The sequence below is a fragment of the Myotis lucifugus genome, unplaced genomic scaffold (genome assembly GCF_000147115.1).
Source record: "Myotis lucifugus unplaced genomic scaffold, Myoluc2.0 scaffold_357, whole genome shotgun sequence".
Classification (NCBI taxonomy): Eukaryota; Metazoa; Chordata; class Mammalia; order Chiroptera; family Vespertilionidae; genus Myotis; species Myotis lucifugus.
This window is the reverse complement of record NW_005871405.1, coordinates 77,781-102,312: the sequence shown is the minus strand read 5'-3', so window position 1 is coordinate 102,312 and position 24,532 is coordinate 77,781. Positions and strand designations below refer to the sequence as shown.

General features: G+C 37.0%; 1 protein-coding gene across 21 annotated transcripts in view; it reads left to right on the top strand.

Moving 5' to 3' along the window:
• The window catches only part of RAP1GDS1 (Rap1 GTPase-GDP dissociation stimulator 1), a 139,226-nt gene that overhangs the window by 44,877 nt on the left and 69,817 nt on the right, over nt 1-24,532 (top strand). For 19 of the 21 annotated variants that reach the window (XR_002832288.1, XR_002832287.1, XR_002832286.1 and 16 more), the window contains exons 3-4: nt 10,435-10,557; nt 14,526-14,651. Coding sequence is in view for 11 of the 21 variants with exons in the window: in XM_006101417.3 (XP_006101479.1) it covers nt 10,435-10,557; nt 14,526-14,651 (249 nt within the window). In the remaining 10 variants the exon portion in view is untranslated. Of the gene's footprint in view, nt 1-10,434; nt 10,620-14,525; nt 14,652-24,532 lie in introns of those variants that run through there. The other 2 variants (XM_006101419.3, XM_023764897.1) reach the window with 2 other exon arrangements.

Sequence of the window (24,532 nt, the reverse complement as noted above, 5' to 3'; positions counted from 1 at the left end):
AATAATGTGAGCATATTGTATACAATTTGGAAAACAGAAAAAATTATAATTTTTTTATTTTATAAAATTTGAATTATGCCATGTAAATGTAGGTTCCTTTTTTATACCATATTTTTAGCATTTAACATGATAAACTTTTAAAATGGCATTTTAATGATTACATAATGTTATTTTGGGTGGCTCGTCCACAGTAGTAGTCCTCTGTTGTTGGACATTTTTAAATTTTATCTCAATTTAAGATGATACTATGAGCTATTTAACTGTTTCCTTTGGCCAGACTTACGGTAATGCCCATTTTAAGTGACTCCTTACTCTTTTTCCTTGTATGTGTAACTTTTTGTTATTTCTTTTTGTTTTCCTGAAAAAAGTAGAGTAAATTTTGCATGCATCACATTGACTTGTTTACAAAGAGTAATATTTCCTTAAGTGGGTTCCTTGGATCACTTTTTTTTTTTAATCCTCACCCGAGTATATTTTTCCGTTGGTTTTTAGAAAGGGTTGGAGAGGGAAAGATAGAAATATCATTGTGAGGGAAACACATCGATTGGTTGCCTCCTGCACCAGAGCCGGCCTGGGCTGGGTAGGAGCCTGCAACCGAGGTATGTGCCCTTGACCGGAACTGAACCCAGGACTGTTTGGTCCACAGGCTGACGCTCTATCCACTGAGCCATATCAGCTAGGCTAATATTTTTTTAAGATGCTCCTTAGGAAATAATTTGTTTATTTCAGGAACAGTATATATTCCTGTAGGCTTTTGGTAAACATTAATAAATTAAGGTCTTCAAAAAATCTAATCGTGTATATGCCAGGTCTCTAGCTTTGTTTACTTCATATTTCCTACCAAGGTATTTCACAATAAGATGGAGGTGGGTCTTTTACTGAAAATGTTCTTTACTCTGTTTTACTGTATTCTCATTTTCTTAATATGAAGTGAGGAAATCCACATTTCCTATAGGAACTATATTTTCAGTAATTACTTTGAACTTCTAGGTGAACAATTCTAGTTATACACTCTGCTTTTACCACAGTCATTAACACAATTCCTCCTGGTGTTTATTTTCTCAGTAGATATCTTTCATTTATTTTCTAACAATACAGATCTTAATTTTTTAGCAACTACTCTATGACCTAGTTAGTGGTAATTTTAAAGAAAATAGTCAAACTAACAGATCTCCCTGCTTATTCTAGTGATGATTTCCACACACAGAACTTCTTTGACTCCCACAGCTTACATTATCCTAGCACTTGGGTTGCGGGAAACGAGTTAAGTCGGCTCGCGTGAATTGCGCGTACTCCGCGGGAGCCGTCTTAAACTCGGTTCATATAGATTTGCGGTGGAGTGCGGGAAACGTGTAAACTCGGGCCGATTGTAACTGCGTATTACCAAATATTTCATTTCAATCGAACCCATACTTCAAAAGATATAGGCATTTTAACGCGCCATCTTATATTTTGGCGGGAAATTCACCCGCAACCCAAGTGCTAGAATTGAAATGACTGCAAGACTACAAAAATCACTGGTAATTTTCTAAAATGACTTTCACAATTTAATGTTTTAGTAAGACCTGTTTCTGAGAGTGAGTCACTGTAGAATGTGTCTTTGTTCTGCCCTCTTTCTTTTCATGACTACATACATCCTTTTATTTCCTGTATCTCATGTTCCTTTTATTTGCTTAAAATCCTTATTGGGGGAAAAAAGGGTCTCATCAGTGAAAGAAATATCATTTTATTTATTTCCCTCTGCCCCACTTTATATACTTCATATACTTCCATTTTCTCTAGAAATATTGCCTTCTCATTTGTCATGCCCTAATTTTAATCTTCTTATACTCAGCATATTCCTCTTACGTGTTTTAAATATTTTAAACCCGTATCACTTTCTTACCACTTAGTTGCTTCACTGTAGTTCTTATTCCTGCAAAATAGGTTAAATAATTTTTTTTACATAATAACTTGGCAAATCTGGTCAAGGTATTGTCATCACCATATGTCTTCTAAAATAACAGTTAACAGTAGGAAAAGCAGTGGAATAGGGAATAAGAATCATAAAAACTGGATTCTTTTTCTTTTCCCAGTATAATCTTATTAGAGAGCCTTATTTGTGATATGAAGAGAACATGACCTAGCATGCGTATCTCACATGACCTGTTTTAAAAATGAAGAGAGAATATGTTTGAAAATGCTTTCAGAATTTTAAAAAATGTTTTGATATAAATTTAAGATAATGTATCAGTCAAATACCTTTAAATGAGCACACTGAGTCTGAACAGGAATTAGCTAAAGTAATAGGGAGTGTGGTGTTTCAGAGAGGGAACATGTGCAGCAAGGAAGTAATAAGGTGATTAATTTGGTTTACTAGAAGTAATTTAGGGTGGCTAGAGTGTAGATTGTCATGGAAGAGTATCAGGAGATAGGATTGGGAAATACTAATGGATGTGCTTGAATGTTTAATTAAAAATTATGGAGCTCTGGCCGTTGTTGCTCAATGGTTAGAGTATCAGCCCTTGAAACCAAGGGTCTCAGTTTTGATTCCTGGTCAAGAGCATATACCTAGGTTTCATGATCTGGGCTCTTGTGGGAGGTAACCAGTCGATGTGTCTTCTCTCTCATATTTATGTTTTCCTTCCTCCCTCCTTCCTTTCCACTCTCTCTGGAAAGCAATGGGAAAAATATCATCAGGTGAGGATTAACAAAAACAAACAAAGTTATGGAGAATCATTTAAAGATTTAAAAGAGGGAGTGACATAAAATTTGCATTTCCAGAAGTTTATTCTGGTATCTGTGGATCACAGATAGGAGCAGTGGGAGGAATGTGTGGCTGGAGTTAGGGAGACTTTTGAGGAGGCTGTTGCATTTAATAAAGGTCAGAACTAAGAACTTGATATAACATGAACGTAGAAAGGAAAGCATAGATGCACAAGATGCTGGTGAGATGGAATCTGGAACTTATGTTCTCATTGAATGTGGGTGGTAAAAAGGCATTTACTCAGAGAGAAAAATTTGCAATCATTCTGGGGCAGGCTTGTGGCTTAGATGGATTCTCTGTCTTTCACCGAGATAGAGACTAGAATGATTTTAAAGAAAAAGAGGGTAAGTTTGATTTGAAGAATATTAAATTTGAGTTACTTATGATATATCCAAGTGCAAATACTTTGTTTTCAGTTGGAAAAAGGAGAGAGGATTTGGGACTTGTCTGTGTTGTAGTAAATCAGTGATGGCGAACCTATGACATGCGTGTCAGAGGTGACACGCGAACTCATTTTTTTGGTTGATTTTTCTTTGTTAAATGGCATTTAAATCTATAAAATAAATATCAAAAATATAAATCTTTGTTTTACTATGGTTGCAAATAACAAAAAATTTCTATATTTCTATATGTGACACGGCACCAGAGTTAAGTTAGGGTTTTTCAAAATGCTGACACGCCGAGCTCAAAAAGTTCGCCATCACTGTAGTAAATGAAGCTTTGACTTTGGATCAGATTGCCTGAGCACAGGGCAAGGTACTTGTTGCACCCTATTCTAAAAATTTACCCCTTGAGAAATGAATAGTTCTTCAGAGACAAGGATACACATGCCCTCCTTTTAAGTCATATTCCATTGACTTGCAGTCAATCCAAATCTGCGTCTCCTCTTCAAAATCTGTTATAAGGATTCCCTGGATATGTAATATAAAGATACTATTCTTTACTCTAAGTAAAACTTATTTTTTTTTTTTTTACTTTGTATTGTTTAATATTGTTTACACTGTTAAAGATGTCTCCATTTTACACCCCCTCCCCTCACCACACTGTTGTCTGTGTCTATGGATTATGCATATTTGTTCTTTGGCTAATCCCTTCACTTTCTTTCATGCAGTCCCCCCCCCCACCCCCACCCTCTGACAGCTGTCAGTCTGTTCCATATATCCATGTCTCTGATTCTATTTTGTTTGTCAGTTTATTTTGTTCATTAGGTTACACATATAAGTGATATCATATGGTATTTGTCTTTCACGGACTGGATTACAGTATTTCCCTTAGCATAATAACCTCTAGACTGGTCCATGCTATTGCAAAAGGTAAGAGTTTTAATTTGATAATGCATGCAAAACCCCCGCGAGGGGTTTTCCCCCTTTAATTTCTTTATTTGCACAGATTTTATTTAAAAGGCATTTTTATTACTTTTGAAAAAGGTATTTTTTATTAATTTAAAACATACTATCAATTTATACAAATACATTTTTAATCCAAGAGAGTTATAGTAATTGCAGTCATTATTTTTGTTTTTCTAACTTGGAGTTTACTATAAATTGGTTATCAAATGCTTTTTATTAATTTATCTTCATGAAGTCTATATGCTAACATAACATCAAAAATTCAATTTATTGTAGTAGCATACCTGAAAACTCCATCTTGGTATTTAACTGTAAAGCCAATTTTTTATTGTAGTTATTTGGCAGCTTTTTGGGGAACTTCAGCCTTTCTCAAGCTATATCTTAAATTATGAGTTATTCCCATTCTGCTTGTTTCCTGTGTTCTACCAGGTTATTGGCCTTGAGAAGTTCTACAAGCGGTGCTTTAACTTCTCCCCATAATGCCATTGTAACCTAGGTTCTTGATGTACTCTTCTTTAAAGTTTCTCTGACCTGATTGCTCAGTTTTCTTTTCCCTTTTGTCAGTGGCAGTTTCATAACTAAGCTGCTTATTGCCACCAGGAGGCCAGATGGAGTGTGGACACAGGACTATAGGGACAGAATGAACGCTTGCTGCACTGCAAGGGCTGCTGTGATGGATATGACTGCTGCAGTAGGTTCTACAGATATTATTTTAAAGGAGCAATTGCCCATCATATATGGGTCCTTTAAAACTCAAGGACTGCCAGTGCCTGTAATTTGTAGTCATACTCAAACATTTTTTTATGACCGCACCTAACTGTGAAGGGGGAGAAGGATAGTGAATTGATTCCTGAAAACATTTAAAAGACGTATAGTTAAAATGTCTATAGTAGACTGGCAAAAATAATGAAAAGCCTACCTTTTTATAGGCCTCTTGAGCTCAGTTCATGATTTTTTTTTAATAAGTAGCCCTTCCTTTATTTAGACCTGCAAACACTAACTGCTGACTACTTCTTAATGTGCTTTTAAAATCATTTCAAGGGTATTCACAGATATCTGAGAACATCTTTTAGTTTCACAAATCACTATGCATTTGAAATGCAGTGTAATGCCAGTGCAGAAAGTATATATGAAATGAGGCTGAAACTTTATAATTGTTTATTGAACAGTGACATTTTAGTGATAAGCAGTATTTGGTCCTTTGTGTATTTCTGCCACAGGAAAGAAGGGTAATTCCCAACTGTTGAATTTAAATTCTAAACCTATATAGAAATCCAGATGCTAACAAATGAATAGAATTCCTGTTAGATTTTTTAAAATTGTAAATCAGATTTACATGAGAAACAATTATATTTATTTCTTTGATTTCTCTGACAATAGCATAAAAAATACCATTCCCAAATTCTTGATTCATCTTAGTATAACTTTTCTTCCAATTCCTTGGATTATCATCTGTGGAAAGTCTGTCTCATCAGAGTACAAGAATTTTGTATTGTTTTCTTTTTCCTCTTACCCCATCAGCTCTGACGTTAAGCCGTTCTTTCAGTTATAGTCAAAGGGAGACACGCATGGGTGATTTGCAGTTAACTGCTTGCCTCCAAGCACATAAGTGCCTCGACTTCACATTTAATCATGATCATGCCTTATGGCTTACTCTTGCTCTTTTGTCTTAGCACCAACAGATGGTGGCATAAGACCCCTGGGGCAATCTAAGGTTGTAGTAGTACATCTTCTGGTTAGAAAAGGAAGGATTTTACTATGGAAAATTGGGTTCAGTTCTTTTTGGCTTCTTGCTTAAAAAAAATTAATGGAAATTTGGTGTGAGGTTTTCAGGTGGTACCTTAAAAACTTATTTTAATCCATGAAACAAAACAAAAGCAAAAAGGCACATTATATTTTATAAATGGGCTTGTTAAAAAGACAACTGCTATGTTTATGTCCCCATCATGTATACATGACATTTTGAGTAATTTGAATTGTAAGAAATCTAGTAAGTGACAGCATACAAGAGGACAGGTTTCATCTATTTTTGCTTAAGTTTTCTGTTGTAAAAAATAATACCAGTGGTTGCCAGGTGACACACATTTCAATTTGTTAGTTCAATAGAATCTGAAGTTGCTGTTTATGCTCTGTGATTAGTATGATTGGTGACTTTTAGACAAGTCTGCTTCATTTTTCTGGGTATCTGTTTATTTTAACTAATAAATAAGGTTGTTTTAAGTACTACAGATGTCTTTTGTAGTACATAAAATGTTAGAAACTAAAATAGTACTGGCTGTGTGAAAATGCACTATGCTTATGCTAGGTAAAGAAAATGCATGGTTGGAGTTTCAACATTGTCTAATCTTGGTTACTTGATTGATCTGTAGTATCAATGTCATGGATAAACACATATAAATGAATTGCAAATTACTTTTTCAAAGATAATAAATACATGGAAGTATAATTATCTATATACTTTTCTATTGCTTCAGCCATTTGACAACTCTAGCTTCTCTTGATGTTAAGAGAGTGTTATGGTTCTGTAACCCTGGGTAGTCAAGCAGTGCACAGCATAGTGGTTCTTAACTTTTTGACCAGAACCTGTGGTTAGAAATACATTTTACATAAAGTAGGCATACACATACAGTTAATTATACATGTGCATATGTATAATTCAAAGTTTCACTAAGTGTTTTTACCTTACTCTGGGCAAAATTTTTCCTATTCTTTTGTTGTTTTGGCTGGTGGTGTTCATTCTGGTCTCTCTTCGAGAAATTGCTGGACCTTGTTCACCAAATCCATTTCAGAGTTTCTAATGGATAGTGCAGTTTCAAAAACTGCACTAATTGGCACTTACTGTAAAGAAATGCATTATTTTTGTAGAATTTCTCAAATTATTTTATTAAAATTATTTTTCTACTCTATTGATCACATTAGCTACTATTTACTTAAGAAATCTTCAGTGTTCTCTCTTACTAGTTTGTATATCAAAAGTATGTAAAGATAGAGGATCTACACATACTAGTAGAAACAGTTTTAAATTGAATTTTTTAATGAGCTTACCACTCTACTTTAAACATATGCTATGTCTCTCTTTTTTTTTAATGTTTTTATTGATTTCAGAGAGTGGAAGGGAGAGAGAGAGAGAGAGAGAGAGAGAGAGGGAGAGAAGATTGAAATATCAGTGATGAGAGAGAATCATTGATTGGCTGCCTCGTGCACGCTCCCTACTAGGGATCGAGCCCACAATCTGGGCATGTGCCCTTGACTGGAAGTGAACTCAGGACACTCCAGTTCACAAGCCGACACTCTACTCATTGAGCCAAACCAGACAGGGCTGCTATGCTTCTTCATTGTTCAGCATCAAATAGCAATTTTAAGTTTTATTTCCTTGAGTTTTTCTTTATTTGTATCATCATTCCAGATGTTCTTATCTTTTAATAGGTCATGCTTTTAATAATAGATACATGAAGTAACTTGGTTTCATTGAAAGGTTCTTTATATGTATATACTAGAGGCCCGGTGCACAAAAATTTGTGCCCTCTCACAGTCTGGGACCCCTCAGGAGATAACGACCTGCTGGCTTAGGCCTGCTCCCGGGTGGCAGAGGGCACGCCCAATCCCTAGGTGCAGCCCCTGGTCAGGCTCAGAGCAGGGTGGATCGGGAGGTTGCAATGCCACCCTCAGTCACGCTCAGGGTAGGGCCGATTGGGGGGTTGGGGCACTGCCCCCTGTCACACTCAAGGCAGAGTTGATGGGGAGGTTGCGGCGCCACCCCCTGTCACTCACAAAGCAGGGCCCATCAGGGGGGTTGGGGCTCCGTACCCTGTCACACACAGAGCAGGGTCGATCAGGGGGTTGGGGAGCTCCCCCCTGTCACGCACAGAGCAGGGCCCATCAGGGGGTTGGGGCGCTGCCCCCTGTCACTCACAGAGCAGGGCCCATCGGGGGGTTGGGGCACCGCCCCCTGTCACACACAGAGCAGGGTCGATCAGGGGGTTGGGGAGCTCCCCCCTGTCACCCACAGAGCAGGGCCCATCAGGGGGTTGAGGAACTCCCCCCTGTCACGCACAGAGCAGAGCCGATCAGGGGGTTGGGGAGCTCCCCCCTGTCACACACAGAGCAGGGCCGATCAGGGGGTTGAGGAGCTCCCCCCTGTCACTCAGAGTAGGGCCGATAGGGGAGTTGGGGCACCGCCCCCTGTCACACATAGAGCAGGGCGGATCAGGGGGTTGGGGCGCTGCACCCTGTCACACTCAGGGCAGGGCCAATGGGGAGGTATGGCTCTACCCTGTCACACACAGAGCAGGGCCCGTGGGGGGGGGGGCGGTTTGGGGCGCCGCACCCTGTCATACACAGAGCCGCAGGGCAATCGGGATTGGGGAGCTCCCCCCTATCAGGCACAGAGCAGGGCTGATCAGGGGGTTGGGCGCCTTCCCCTGTCACGAACAGAGCAGGGCGGATAGGGAGGTTGTGGCCCTGCCCCCTGTCACTCACAGAGTCGCAGGGCGATCAGGGGGTTGGGGCGCTGCCCCCTGTCACACTGATCCTGGTGCCGGGAGGCATATTACCCTTTTACTATATAGGATAGAGGCCTGGTGCACGGGTGGGGGCCGGCTGGTTTGCCCTGAAGGGTGTCCTGGATCAGGGTGGGGGTCCCCACTGGGGTGCCTGGCCAGCCTGGCTGAGGGGCTGAGGGCCGTTTTCAGGCTGACGGGTGACTGAAGCTCCCAACCACTCCTTTTTTTTTTTTTTTTTTTTTAAATTCTGGGCCAGCTTTAGCTCTGAGGCCTCGGCTGCTGAAAGCCGGTTTCTGGCCTTTGTTTTTCCTTCTGTATTTGATACAGTGTTGCGGTCAGGCTGGCTGAAGGCCGGCTGACTGAAAGCTGGTTTCTGGGGTTTTGTTTAGCTTCTATATTGGCAACATAGTTGCTTAGAGTTGCTGCTGAGAGGCCGGCAGCGGCAGGCGGGGGGCGGGGAACATTGGAGTCCGCCGTCACTGGAGCAAGCAAGCCTCCCTGTTCGCTTCAGTGCATGGCTGCCGGCCGCCATCTTGGCTGACAGTTAATTTGCATAAGGATATGCTGATTAGCCAATGGGAAGGGTAGCGGTCGTACGCTAATTACCATGTTTCTCTTTTATTAGTGTAGATATTTTCTCAAAGAAAGAAGTAGGGGGTCTCTTGACTTTCTATATCACTAAATCTGTTCACTACTTCTTTTCGTCCTTGGTGGTTTGAAGAGTTGAATGAAAAACGTAGTAGTCGTATAGAACTATAGTTTCCTCTATCTCTCCATATAAAGTGATATGAGGTGGGGTTTTTTGCTCATTTAATTATTATTTTAAAAATTTCTGATAGTATATAGGAAACCATAGAATTTATATATACAGGGTGGGGCAAAAGTGGACAATTGTAAACCTACTTTTGCCCCAGCTTATATATAGTGTCCAAAAAAACTCCTAATTTTCACTCCTTTTCAGGTTTAACTGATTTGAAATAATGTGAAGTCAGGCTAAGCTTTGAACAAAGAAAATTTATCCTAAAGTGACACTAGACTTTTTGTTTTTCTTTTATGGAAATACATAAAAGATAAAGTTTATGGTACAAAACAGCAGCAGTTCACAAATTGAAGATGCGTATGAAATGAAGTCGACAAATGAAATGATTTTTGATGTTTGTGATTCCATTGCTTTGCATTATCAGCAGTGCTTGGACCAGAATGGTCATCAGTTTGAAAACAGGCATTTACAAAAAAATTATTCATTTCTGTAGATTCTTTTAAATCTTGAAAATGAACTATCTATAATAATAAAAGCATAATATGCAAATGACGGAACGACTATCCGGATGACCTTCTGGACGAAGCCGAGGCAGCCGGGGCTGCGAGGTCTGAGGCAGCAAAGGCCTACTTTTGCACAAATATCATGCATCGGGCCTCTAGTATGTTAATAAACACTGATTTTATAATCATTCCAAGTGTGTAAACATATGTAAAAATAATACACTGTTACAGAATTCAGAAGGGAGATAGAAAAAAAGACATTCCTACTCTGAACAGACAGGCTTGGGACTGACATTGAAAAGTAAGTTTAGTATACAAATGGTATATTCAAAAAGAATTCCTTTATAATCTGTAGATAGAGAAAATATTGCATTATAAAGTGTTTTGTACAAATAAAAACTCAAAAGGAGGTTGTGGAAATGAAGGTAATTTTATATAAATTGCATACATTTGAATCTATACTGAACAAATTTTTATTTGGATGGTGAGGATTCTTGAAGAATGTATTGTATATAAAATTGTCAGGCTATTGTTGAAGATTTTTATTAAAGTTCTTTGTATATATCTCTTTCAGATATGGAAACAAGTGAAAAAATCCAAGGAAGTGGGATACTTCAATTGTTTTCAAGTCTGTTGATTCCACAGTCTTCCTGTACAGCCAAAGTAGCTAACATCATAGCTGAAGTAGCCAAAAATGGTGAGGTTTTCCTCAAGAACTTTTCTGCTGGGAACATCTTCAGTTTTACACCTTAATTGTCAGTATGTTTTATTAATTTATGTTTTAATTTTGTAGATTAGACATTTTTAATTTTTTTATATTTTCTTTGCCTTTTTCATGTAATTGTTAAAAATGACTATATTTATAGTCATTTTATTTATACATTTCACATCTGCTATTCCCTTCTTTTAGAGTTGAATTAAAGGAAAACACTGCTAGTCCTTGCTGTACCTATATCATTTATTACTTTGGTTATAGGATTCTTAAACTTGCCACTGAGTCATTTATCTTTATTGTCACAGAGAGCTTAGCTTATTCTTTTCAGTGTATATATTGTTTGTGTTGTACCCAGGTTTGAACTATTTATTTTTAGTCTGGTCTATCCTCCTGACATTGGCACTTGACAGCAACAGAGCAATTAGAATATATGTTCTGTTTTCTGCATTTACCTTCAAGGGAAACATTTATTTTTTAAATTTCCATTTAAAAATACTCTGGAAAAATAATAATGACAACAAAGCTTAGATCATATAATAGCTAATCCATCCCATTACATATAGTTTACTTCTAATAAGAGATTCTTTGCAAGAATTTATTGTAGCAGAAATATTTGCATATGATTTTTTAATTTGGTCAATTTGAGAAAACCCTGACTTAAAGCAGTTTTTAACATTAAGGGAGGGCCATACTAAATGTAATACCTTTAGTTTGTCTCAATTTATGATTTGATATTATTTTTAGGCATTTTATTTTAGTAAGTTGCATATGTTATACTTTAAAGAAATTTTTTTAAAATTCTGGCCTCATTTGTGTAATCACTATGGCAAGTGGCATTGTACGATACTAATGTATGTTGTTTTTGGCCCAGTAAAACAACTTGTTCATAAATGTATTACCAAAAAGAAAATTACCATGAAATTCTTTTCATTTGTTTAGAGGTTCTCAAAATGTCTTTCAGGCTTCAGTAAGGTTTTTATATGTAAATCACGACTAGCTATTGTAATTATATTATCACTATACTGTGCTTTGGATTTCAGCTAGTCATAAATGTTCAGGTCTTGAAATATTTCATGTACTTCAAGCAGATTTGAATTGCTGTGAATAGATAGTGATTACCTCAGGACAACAAAGAACTTCTGAAGCAGATTTAGTTTGAAAATAGATCCCCCTCAGAAATGGTTTGTTAATCTAGACCACCACTATCTGACTCTTAGATGCAAAGCAGCTTTATTTTTAAGATCAAGTAGTTGATTTTTAATCTCATTAGAATCACAATATAGATTTCCAGAAACTAGGGATGTAGATAGTAGGTACCACTTTGAGAGAGGATGACCATCACAGTCATTCTGTAATAGTATCTATATTTCTGTATGTAGATCAATGATATATATTATTTTAAACATATTCCTGAAAAATTACTGGTATGTTTTCACATTTATCCATCTGAAGTAGGTAACTTCATGTTTTTAATACTAGCTAATGAGGGCTGCACTGCTTACTTAAAAAGTAAATTGCCTGAAAAGCAAAAGGTTTTGGAAGACGTTTACTTTCTCCAGGGACTGGCAATGTTGCTTTTACATTGACTGAAAAAGCTGAGGAATATACTAATTTTATCTTTATTCTTTTTTTAAATAGAGCTCATTGAAATATAACATTGTGTATGTTTAAGGTTTTTTGTTTTTGTTTTTTTAAATTGGTTTCAGAGAGAGGGAGAGAGAGATGGAAACATCAATGATGAGAAAGAGAATCATTGATTGATTGCCTCCTGTACACCCCAATGGGAATTGGGCCCACAACCCAGGCATGACCAGAGTCGAACTATGACCTCCTGGTTCACGTGTCAATGCTCAACCACTGAGCCACTCTGGCTGGGTTAAAGTATTCTTTATATGCTTTGGAATAAAATGTAAAAAATTCAGTTCAGAACAGTTTTACTTGATCCACAGTTTTCCTGTAATTATTTACCCTTTATCATTTCAAGAACACTGAATATCGATTATAGCATCAAAAATTTGAAAGATAGGTTGATATAGACAATTAGAACATAAAAGCAAAGAAAAATAGTAATTCATCAATGCTGCCATTGCCTGAAGAATACTAACAACAAAACAAACAAGCAAAACAATAAGATATAACCACAGATTCCATTTATGAAAATAATGCAAATCATTCTGTTCCTAAATTTTTGTAGTCATTTAAATATGCCCCTGTTGGAATCTAGGCATTGAGAGAGATGAAAAGAATAATGAATATCTGCCTTTAATTTGATTAATTTGAGTTGATGACAAGTTATTTTAAGGTTTGAAATTTATAAAGATTCTAAAGTAATTATTAATTTAAGAGGTAGACAAGTAGACTGATGTGTCATCTTCTATAGTCATTGAATTCATGCAAGTATATAGCATAATTTTGAGTAGGTCATAGAATATCTCATACTACTGAGTTCAAAACAAAACATTGACAATATACTTAAAGGTTAGCTTTAGAAGTAAGAAAGTACTCTTAATCTTTGAGTTTAAATTATAGAGGATTTTCAGTAATCTAGAGGTAAGTAAGAAATATGATAGAAATGCAAGCCTTTATTTAGGTAGAGAGGAATACCTCTTGACTTACAGCTATGTTAGGGGGAAAAGAAGCTGCTTCAAAGGTAACAAACAGTTCACATAATAGCCCTAATTAGAGAACTTTCATCAACCTGTTATCTTCATATCCTTAAATTTTGTTAGTACCTCATGAGACACTGTATAAAAGTTTGTCTAATCATGACTATGATGGTATCATTGGGAGTTGTTAAATTTAGAATGGTATATTATAAAGCCAAGGAAAAAAAAATGTTTGAAGTATAAGAATACGTTTGGTGCTTTAGACCAAATGTATGGGTACAACAGCAGATATGAGTGATCCATGAAATGAATTTTAATAAAGAGTAGGAATGAAGATAAGGAATAGATGAGTCTTATCAATGGAAAAGGATTTATTTATAACTAGAGGCCTAGTGCATGAAATTCATGCACTGGGAGGGGGGTTCCCTCAGCCCGGCCTGCTCCCTCTGGCAGCCTGGGAGCCCTTGGGGGATATCTGACTGATGGCTTAGTGCTGCTGCGGAGGCAGGAGAGGCTCCCGCCACCGCGCTCACCGGCTGCGAGCCCGGCTTCTGGCTGAGCAGCGCTCCCCCTGTAGAAGCACACTGACCACCAGGGGCAGCTCCTGCGTTGAGCATCTGTCCCTGCTGGTCATTGTGCATCATAGTGACTGGTTGTACTGCTCTTCAGTTGATTTGCATATTAGCCTTTTATTATATAGGATGATTCACTTGAACCTTTTTAAAAATGCTGTATTTTTAATTTTTAGAGAACATAGAGTGAAAATTATGCAATTTGATGGCTTAGTTTATAACTGTAGTACAGTAGTCCTCACTTAGTGTCATTAATAGGTTCATGGAACTGTGGTGAAACAATGGATGACAAAACCGATTTTACCATAGGCTAATCTGATATAAACAAGAGTTAGATTTCTACTGCATCTCATCAGCATTATAACAAAACAGCATTGAACGGAACAAGTTGTTTGAGGACCTGCTGTACTTTAATTATCAGGCTCATGGAAAGACCATTACCAGTTTCTCCACCATCAACATGCTGCTTTATAAGCACATCCAATTATTATAAGAAGATGGTGATAAACTAGGTATAAAGTAAATTAATTAAAAATCCTTTTGGTTTATGGCAGATTGTCAGCAAAGGAAAATACGACTCCACTAATTTTTTGTGTACTTTTTTCATGAAGTATGTAGTAGAGTACCAATCGTAATTTTGAACAGAAATGTACTCTTCAAATAGTAAGCCATCTTAAACATTTTAATAATAAGTATTTATTTTATTAAGGAACATGATTTGTGTAACTTGTGAATTTTTAAATTTTTAATTAAATATGTCTCTTATTTTCAGAGTTTATGCGAATTCCGTGTGTGGATGCTGGATTGATTTCACCACTGGTGCAGCTACTAAATAGCAAAGACCAGGAAGTGCTGCTTCAAACGGGCAGGGCTCTAGGAAACATATGTTATGATAGCCGTAAGTGTTGAAATATCAGTGATACACTTATAAACTGTTGTTAAAGATTATGATTTTCAGACTGATTTCCCTTTTAGTGTTAGCATTGTCCGTTCTAGGCTAACACACTAACATGGGCCTGTATGACAGCTCTGCACATTTAGTAGAACTGGTGGAAATATGGGCCATACTAGTCTTAACTAAGAAATTATAGGAAATGATAGTTCTTTTCCTCTGCTATCACAAATTATATTTTTAGAGGAAAGTAAGTTAGTTTCTAAGAAATTGGGGCGTTTAATTAAATATATCTGTATCTTTTCAATTAGGTTTTATTAAAGTACTATCTCTGAATAAGAATGTTTATGAACACAGTTTTTTAAAGTTTTGAAGTCTGTCCAAATACATTTTTATTTCATTTTTTTTAAAAAAATATTTTTTTATTTCAGAGAAGAAGGGAGAGGGAGAGAGAGATTGAAACATCAATGTGAGAGAGAATCATTGATCAGCTGCTTCCTGCACACCCCACACGGGGGATCAAGCCCACAACCCGGGCATGTGCCCTTGACCGGAATCAAACCTGGGGCCCTTCAGTCCACAAACCAATGCTCTATTTACTGAGCCAAACCAGCTAGGGCAGTCCAAATACATTTTTGCAATTCAGTGAAACCATTCATAAAAACCATTACCTTCTCAAAAGCTAGATTGGCCTACTACTTCTGCATTGAGTCCATTCCTATTTGTCACAAAGCCATTGTCATCTTCACCATTTTCTGTCATATACTGTTGTAGGCAAAAAGAAAGCAAGAATGTGGATATAGATATATTGCAAAAATTTTGTACTTCCTGATTCTCCTTTGCTACATACATGTACGCAAAATATAGAAAAATTTTGAGTATATTTAATTTAATTAGATTTATTCTGATTTTCCCTAGATTTATATTTCCTGAGCCCAAAACAAATACTTTAAATTTCACCCTTAAAGTCTCCTAGGAATTTAATTCTATTATATAACTAGGATAACTTTTATTGCTTATTTTCTCCATTGAGTTTATAATTCACTTTTTACATGAGTTCTATTTTGGTATAAACACACAAGACAAAGCCTTTTTATAATAGGCAATGTTTCCAATAGTGATTTGTGCACATAAACCAGATATTACATAAGGTCATAAACATATTCATTTATGATAAGAGAAGGAAATAGAAAAAAGGATTAAAACTACAGCTTTCAGTCATAACTTGTCTGTAGCAGTGGTGGTAAGGTTAGTCTTATTTATTCTTCCTTTCCTTCCTTTTTCTGGAACATTAACTATTATGTCTGGGGGAATAGATGCTAGTTCTTTCTTTGCTAGGATATTAACTTTATTTACAAAATTCTAGTGCTGTATGTTTATAATTTGCATTTTCATATTTAATGTTCTTATTAAACACCATAGCTTACAATGTTAGTTTTCAAGAATGAACCACTTATTTATATTTTATATGATTAATTTTAACAATATATATTATAAAGACTTCTACAGAGTAATTGTGAATGATTGATGGCATGTACTTGGAGAGCATTGATCATTACTATCCTGTGTTTATTTTTAGAATTTAAGGCTATCAGAAGTATTTTTTAATCTTGTTTAGTTCAGGTATTCTTGAATTACCCATTGTTTGAACATAGGAGATACCTCTTTTGTGTACTTTTGTTTTGAGTTTCACTTAATGGTAAAATAGAAGAAACACCCATAGTGATTTATTGTTTCATGTTGCTCAGGTTGTTATGAGCAGAGTAATTTTATTTCCTGTGTACTAATGAACCTTGAAGTTAGGGTAATGTCTAGTTAATATGATTATTATTTTGATGAAACCACAGTCCATTATTATAGTGTTTTTATCATATCCATTTACTCTGTTCTTACAAGGTATACAGCAGAAAATCTTTAGGCTATGATGTTCGTTTTTTAAATTTCATTTATCTGTAATATTTATAGCCACTTTATTTTCATGTAATTTAATGGAAATTATAGTTCCATGGAAAATTGAGCATAGTGAGTACAGCCTGATTTTTATACTTTTAAACCTTTTTTAAGAAAAATGAAGTTAGTAGTCTTAAATATTAATATAAGAAGTAATTAATTACTATAAATCATGTGATGAAATGTGTTCATTGTGTCCTGCTTATGCATATAATTTTCATAAGAATGTATGTTTTCTTACCCTTTTATTTGAAATTAACTTTCTGTGAACTTCTTATTGATTTTTCCAAATAATTGTAGGAAAAGTATAGTGCCTATATTTGAATTGCAGGAATAACATAAAAGTCTGTAAATGGGATGTTATGTAGTTGACTTGTGAATGTATTTGAAATGTATTTCTCATTGTATTTTATGACAATTGGCAGTTTGAAAGAACCCAGAAATTAGATTTCTCTTTTTAAAAAGTTTTGAATGGCTTCTATTTTAATTAATTTATTAAACTTCCATCTTGAGAATGTAGTTTTCTATTACCCTTCAAACAATGAAGGATAATAGAAAACTACACATGGCAGTTTTATAAATGCAAGAAATCTTTTTCTTATAAATAACATGTTTTAAAATTCACATTTGTGTTTTATTAAACTTATACATTGGAATAACCAGTTTACTTACATTTTATAAATATACTCTAAATGAATAATTTTTTGTGTGGGTTTATTATAAGGAATTCACTGTTAGAGAAGTAAATTTGAGAAATGTATGCCTATTTTACAGATTTTTATTTTAACACTTAAAAAGCAAAGTGTTTGCTAGCATATTTCAGTTAAATTTAAATCCATGGAAATCTTTTGAAAAAAGTAGGTTAGATTTCAGTTTTACCAGCTTTTACCGGATCTTAGGAACTCTTCCTAATAGGAGGAAACGATCTTACATAATGCTAACATCTGGTAACAGACGTTAAATCTGCTAAATGGGACGTAGTGAGGCTTTGTTGTTATGAACTTTTTAAATCCCAGGCTCTCTCTTGCATATAGAAATGAAAGAATCGCTTTGTGGGAACATTAAAATACCTGGTCTTTTTTCTGTTTTTCCAGAAAGCATTCAAAGCACTTCAGTTATGAATTTCTCTTTAGAACTATCCAAACAGACTTTTGATATAAAGCAACATTTTAAAACTCTTTTGCTCTGGAACTTTGGCAAAATAACTTATGGGAAGTTTGACATCTTTTAGATCAAAGAAGAAAATTGTATTTCATTTTTAGAAATCAGTAAAGTTGTGATTGGAATATGCTAGGGAATGTGATTTTAAATAAACAGAAGTATTAGCCCTGATTGGTGTGGCTCAGTTGGTTGAGCATCGTCCCATGCACCAAAAGGTTGCCAGTTTGATTCCCAGTCAGAGCACGTACTCAGGTTGCGGGTTTGATCCCTAGTCAGGATTGATATTTGTCCCTTTTTTCCTTTCTTTCTAAAATAAATAAAAAACAAAACATTTAAACATTTCAGAAATGAACATCTTTGGCCTGTATAATTACATGTTCCTCTCAAAAGTAATTAAAAAATTAGTTCTTTTTTTCTCCTTACTATGGCTATCTTAGTCCTTTCTTTCAGTAATTAGCTTTGTCTACATAGCTATGCACATTTTAAATTGCTGATATATTTAAATGGCTTTATAGTATTGAAGAACTTCATATTAAATTTACACCCTTTATAATTTATAGGGATAAACAGAAGTTTTTTTTCTGTTTGTAGATGTTACTGCTTGAGGTTAGGGAATAATTGATATGGGATATACTGGTTAAAAGTTAGGTAGTAGAAGCTTGAAGAAAATGATTACATGAAATTAAATATTTGTGCCTTTTAATACACCAGAGAAAATATATAATTCAAATTAATACATGTTAAAATTAAATAACTATGCCTTTTTTGTTGTTTAAATTGAATCTTTAATTTTTTATGACTTATTTTCCACTTCTTAATAATGTACTTGATTATTTTCTGAATGCTCACAGTTTCATAAATTTTGAGTTCATAAGTCCTCTTAGTACTGTGTGAAGGCTTCAGGTCACTGTCGATCATTGGAAGAGGAGCTTTAGTGATGGCAGATTTGGAAACAACACTAATTTTTAATTAACTCTTAGCAGTTCCTTCCCTAGAAGGTAGATGTAGTTCCTGGCCTAAGTGCCCTTCTGGAATGTTCTCTCACTCCACCTGTTGAAACTTTTTACACCTTACTTGCTCTCTGTATTTCATGTTTCTTTTTTAAAAAATTCTTTATTATTTAAAGTATTACATATAGTATTACATATGTCTCCTTTTTCTCCCATTGATCTCTCCCCAGCCACCACCCCACCCCCGCACATGCCCCCACACCCCTAGTGTCTGTGTCCATGGGTTATGCTTATATGCATGCATACAAGTCTTTTGGTTGATCTCTTAACTCCCCCCCCCCCCCCCCCCCCCCCGCCTTTCCTCTGAAGTATGATGGTCTGTTTGATGCTTCTCTGTCTCTGGATCTGTTTTTATTCATCAGTTTATGTTGTTCATTATATTCCACACATGAGTAAGGTCATGTGATATTTATCTTTTTCCGACTGGCTTATTTCGCTTAGCATAATGCTATCCATGTCCATCCATGCTGTTGTGAATGGTAAGAGTTCAACTATGTTCTTTTACAGAAATAAAATTAATGCTTGTTATTATATAATTAGTTCTGTTATTGGAAAGATGCATACTTAAGAATCTTATTTGACATACTATCTTATATGATACTAGAGGCCCAGTGCACAAATTCGTACACCAGTGGGGTCCCTTGGCCTGGCCTGTGGGATTGGGCCGAAACCAGCTCTTCGACATCTCCCAAGGGGTCCTGGATTGTGAGAGGGCGCAGGCCAGGCTGAGGGACTCCACCGGTGCATAATCGGGGCCGAGGAGGGATGTGGGAGGTTGGCCAGCTGGGGAAGGACCGTGGGAGGGCTCCAGGGCATGTCTGGCCCATCTAGCTCAATCCCGATCGGCCGGACCCCAGCAGCAAGCTAACCTACCGGTCGGAGCGTCTGCCCCCTAGTGGTCAGTGCATGTCATAGCGATTGGTTGACCGGTCGACTGTCTGCCACCTGATGGTCAGTGCACATCATAGCGACTGGTTGACCAGTCGACTGTCTGCCCCTTGGTAGTCAGTGCATGTTATAGCGAGCGGTTGAGCGGCCTTAGCATATCATTAGCATATTACACTTTGATTGGTAGAACAGACAACTGGACACTTAGCATATTAGGCTTTTATTATATAGGATTATATAGGATAAAGAAACTTGGATTCTTGCTCACTAATGAATAAATAAATATATAAAATGATATGGAATTCTGGTTTGGCAAAGCCAGTGTTTATGAAGTGAAATAGATATCGTTTATTTCATTGACTTCAAGTGTAAATGGAAAGGATGTCCAAATACATGCATGGACTTGTTTGTATATTAGTGATTCTAATTATGCCACACTATTTTTATGTAATGGATGAAGAATTCATTGTTCTGATTATAAATGCTGAAAAAAATAGCAATAATTCTATAATATTTTGAAATATAAGTTGGTTAGTTAAGTATGTATTAATACATACATGCTGTGAAATTGTGTAAGTAATCAAAGTGTATTTATAGCAGTTATAGTCAAGAGGGAACTATTTGGGAACTATTCATGTCTGGCATTTAAAATAAATGTTTAGTTCAGTGATATAAATTAGGTTAAGCATTGATGAATTATATTAAAGGGTTTTTCAGGTCTTTGTATTTACTCTACGTTTTTCAATATTGAGTTTTAAAATTATCAGCCAATAAGTAAAAATAAGATTCTTTAACTCTCAATATGTTGCATCCTATGTATCCTATCTAATAAAAGAGAAACATGGTAATTAGCCGTACATCCGCTACCCTTCCCATTGGCTAATCAGGGCGATATGCAAATTAACTGCCAGCCAAGATGGCAGCCGGCAGCCATGCACTGAAGTGAACAGGGAGGCTTGCTTGCTCCAGTGACTGCGGACTCCAACTTTCCCCGCCTGACTTGCCGGCCTCTCAGCTGCAACTCTACGCAACTATATTGCAAATATAGAAGCTAAACAAAACCCCAGAAACCTGCGTTAGTCAGCCAGGCTTCAGCCAGCCTGACCGCAACATTATATCAAATACAGAAGGTAAACAAAGGCCAGAAACCTGCTTTCAGCAGCCGAGGCCTCAGAGCTAAAGCCGGCCCAGAATAAAAAAAAAAGAAAAGAAAAAAAGGAGCGGTTGGGAGCTTCAGTCACCCGCCAGCCTGAAAACGGCCCTCAGCCCCTCAGCCAGACTGGCCAGGCACCCCAGTGGGGACCCCCACCCTGATCCAGGACACCCTTCAGGGCAAACCAGCCAGCCCCCACCCTTGCACCAGGCCTCTATTCTATATAGTAAAAGGGTAATATGCCTCCCAGCACCGGGATCAGCATGACAGGGGGCAGCGCCCAAACCCCCTGATCGCCCTGCGGCTCTGTGTGTGACAGGGGGCGGGGCCACAACCTCCCTATCTGCCCTGCTCTGTTCGTGACGGGAAGGTGCCCCAACCCCCTGATCAGCCCTGCTCTGTGCCTGATAGGGGGGAGCTCCCCAACCCCCTGATTGCCCTGCGGCTCTGTGTGTGACAGGGTGTGGCGCCCCAACCCCCTGATCGGCCCTGCTCTGTGTGTGACAGGGTGCAGCGCCCTAACCCCTAATCGGCCCTGCCCTGAGTGTGACAGTGGCGGCGCCCCAACCCCCTGATCGGCCCTGCTCTGTGGGTGACAGGGTGTGGCGCCCCAACTCCCCCCCCCACCCACCCACGGGCCCTGCTCTGTGTGTGACGGGGTAGAGCCATAACCTCCCCATCGGCCCTGCCCTGAGTGTGACAGTGGTGGCGCCCCAACCCCCTGATCGGCCCTGCTCTGTGTGTGACAAGGGGGAGCTCCCCAACCCCCTGATGGGCCCTGCTCCGTGCGTGACAGGGGTGGCACTGCAACTTCCCTATCGACCCTGCCTTGTGTGTGATGGGGTGGTGCCCCAACCCCCCAATTGGCTGTACCCTGAGCGTGACTAGGGGTGGTATCGCAACCTCCCGATCCGCCCTGCTCTGTGCATGACAGGGGGCAGCACCCCAACTCCCCAATCGGCCCTGCTGTGAGCCCGACCAGGGGCTGCACCTAGGGATTGGGCGTGCCCTCTGCCACCCGGGAGCAGGCCTAAGCCAGCAGGTCGTTATCTCCTGAGGGGTCCCAGACTGTGAGAGGGCACAGGCCGGGCTGAGGGACCCCCCCCTCCCCCCCGAGTGCACAAATTTTTGTGCACCGGGCCTCTAGTATAAGAATAAATGAAACTGCTGTTTTTAGAGACAGTAATTATGGCTGTTATATGAAAATACTCCATTGTAAAGATGTCCTACATACATAGTTGAAAATAGATGTTATTGTGTAGCACTATCATGAACTCTAAAAAAGATTCATGCCAGTAAAGAGCTTTTAATATGGTGGAGAAAATAGAATGCACAAAGGTACACAACTTGTGAAAAATAATGGAGTACACACTAAATCAGAATAAAAATAAATAGGTAATTGGAGTAGTAATTGGGACCATTTTTTTAGAAATTAAGCAAATAAGTACATTGTTTATTGAAGAAATATAGTTCATTTTAAAATTAATATAAATAATGATATATCCTGGAAATATTGCAGATTGATAGTGTTTCCAGTTCTGCCATCTACTAAATTGTCATTTAATCTTTTTGAATTTTAGTTTTTATTTTTCTAGTTTTCTTCTTTGCAACCAAGCTTAAGTCCTCAGAACTTTCTCTGTTTCTAATCAAAATTGTCCCTGGTTCAAATTGGGGATATTTCCCTTCGCTGGGAGGAAATTAAAAGGTAAATACTATTTAAAGGTGAATAATCTTTTTCCTGCTGAGTAGAATAATTGTACTTCTTAAGAAACTGTGCTGTTGCCCTGACCTGTTTGGCTCAGTGGATAGAGCGTCAGCCTGCGGACTGAAGGGTCCCAGGTTCGATTCCGGTCAAGGGCATGTACCTTAGTTGCGGGCATATCCCCAGTGGGGAGTGTGCAGGAGGCAGCTGATTGATGTTTCTCTCTCATCGATGTTTCTAACTCTCTATCACTCTCCCTTCCTCTCTGTAAAAAAATCAATAAAATATATTTAAAAATTTTTTAAAAAAAGAAAGAAAGAAACTGTGCTGTTATCACTTCAAGTTGAATTTTAAATCAGAGCTATATGGACATGTGTACATATACATACATACACATATACATAGGCTAGCATGATTTACTTTAAGTATGAAATAGTTTGATACAAAAACATCTTTTATTCCTAAAATAATTGGAATAAATTTTATTTTGATCTTGAGCAGTTGGACTAATAAACTGGAGCAATAAATTATTTCTATTGTTACCTGAATGCTGTTTAGAAGTCATTTAAGATAATTTTATGGAAATAATTCAGTTATTTTATAATTTATATGTAACCACAATCTTCTGCTTATAAAATAATATAAGTATATAAAAATATAGGAAAGTGTAACTTTAGTGATTTATTTAGCAAATGTCTGGTGATTTATAGATGTTTCATTATTATGTAGAGGCTTTTTAAAAAAAGTATAATTGTCAAAAAATTTTGACTGATGTGAGAAATCTATTGGGTTACAGAAATTAATACCACTATCAGTAGATGCACGAGCTGTGTCTTATCAACTGCCATTCCATGACCTAATTTTAAACTGCATCTGTGGAACTCGTGCTTTCCTGATCCTGCACTATAAATGTAAATATTTGGAATTTTCCTGCATGAAGGCAGACTTTAAAGTGAATATAATGCTCTGCCACAAGAAGCTTTGTGCTTCTTTTTTTGACATATGAATATTTAACAGTCATGGTGGTTGTTTTTTTCATGACTCATTTTTGTAATTTTACTGATGTAACATTTATAGCTTTTGCTTTTATATGTAGGCTTTCATGCATTTTACCTGCACCTGGATCATGAGTAAATTGCATTTTAAATTTTAGTAAAGATGTTGATGGGTTCTAATTTTTCAGGGAACCATAACTGTGTGGAAATCACAGGCAACTTTTTAAAAAGTAATTTGATGTTAAAATTGATCAACTAATAGCTAAGCCTACAGGTGAAAATACTTAATGATTTCTGAGAGTAGGCTCAATTGCATAAATCTTACATGAAGGTCTAGTGCCTTTTTTCCTCTTTATTGCTATGACATAATTTCTTCATGGTCTTTTCCAAATTTTTTTTATAACATATTTCTTTGAGCTCTGATTTTTTTCTCATTTTGTGATTTGGGTGATTTTTTATTGCAAGGTTAATTAGAAAAGTTTTACATTAAAATCAGCTTCAGGAAAGGGCTGGTGATTTCTATACATGCTATATTCACAATAGCCCCAAACTAGAAACATATCAAATGTCTCTAAATATGAATGGATTTAAAGTAAAAATAGTAATGTAGCCATACAATGGAATACTACTCAGTAGTAAAGAAGAATAAGTCACTTAACATACCTGCTACTATTGATGGATCTCAAAATCATTAGACTGAGTTAAAGAAGCTAGATATAAGAGAATACATACTGCATGAATCCACAGATATGAAATGCAAACTAATCTGTAGTGACAGAAAACAGTGGATTGTCTAGGGCTAGAGGCAAGGGAGAGATAACATGCAAGGGAACATGAGTAATCTTTTCATTGTGATGAAATGTTTGGTATCTTTATTATGTTGGTGCTTTCAGGGATGTACAGAACTATTAAATCTCATCAGTTACACATTTTCAAATTTATATAGTTTATGTTACATAAGTTTTTTTTCTTAATAGAGTTGCTAAGGAAGGGAATCCATCAGAAATCAAAACAGTAAAGTACATACT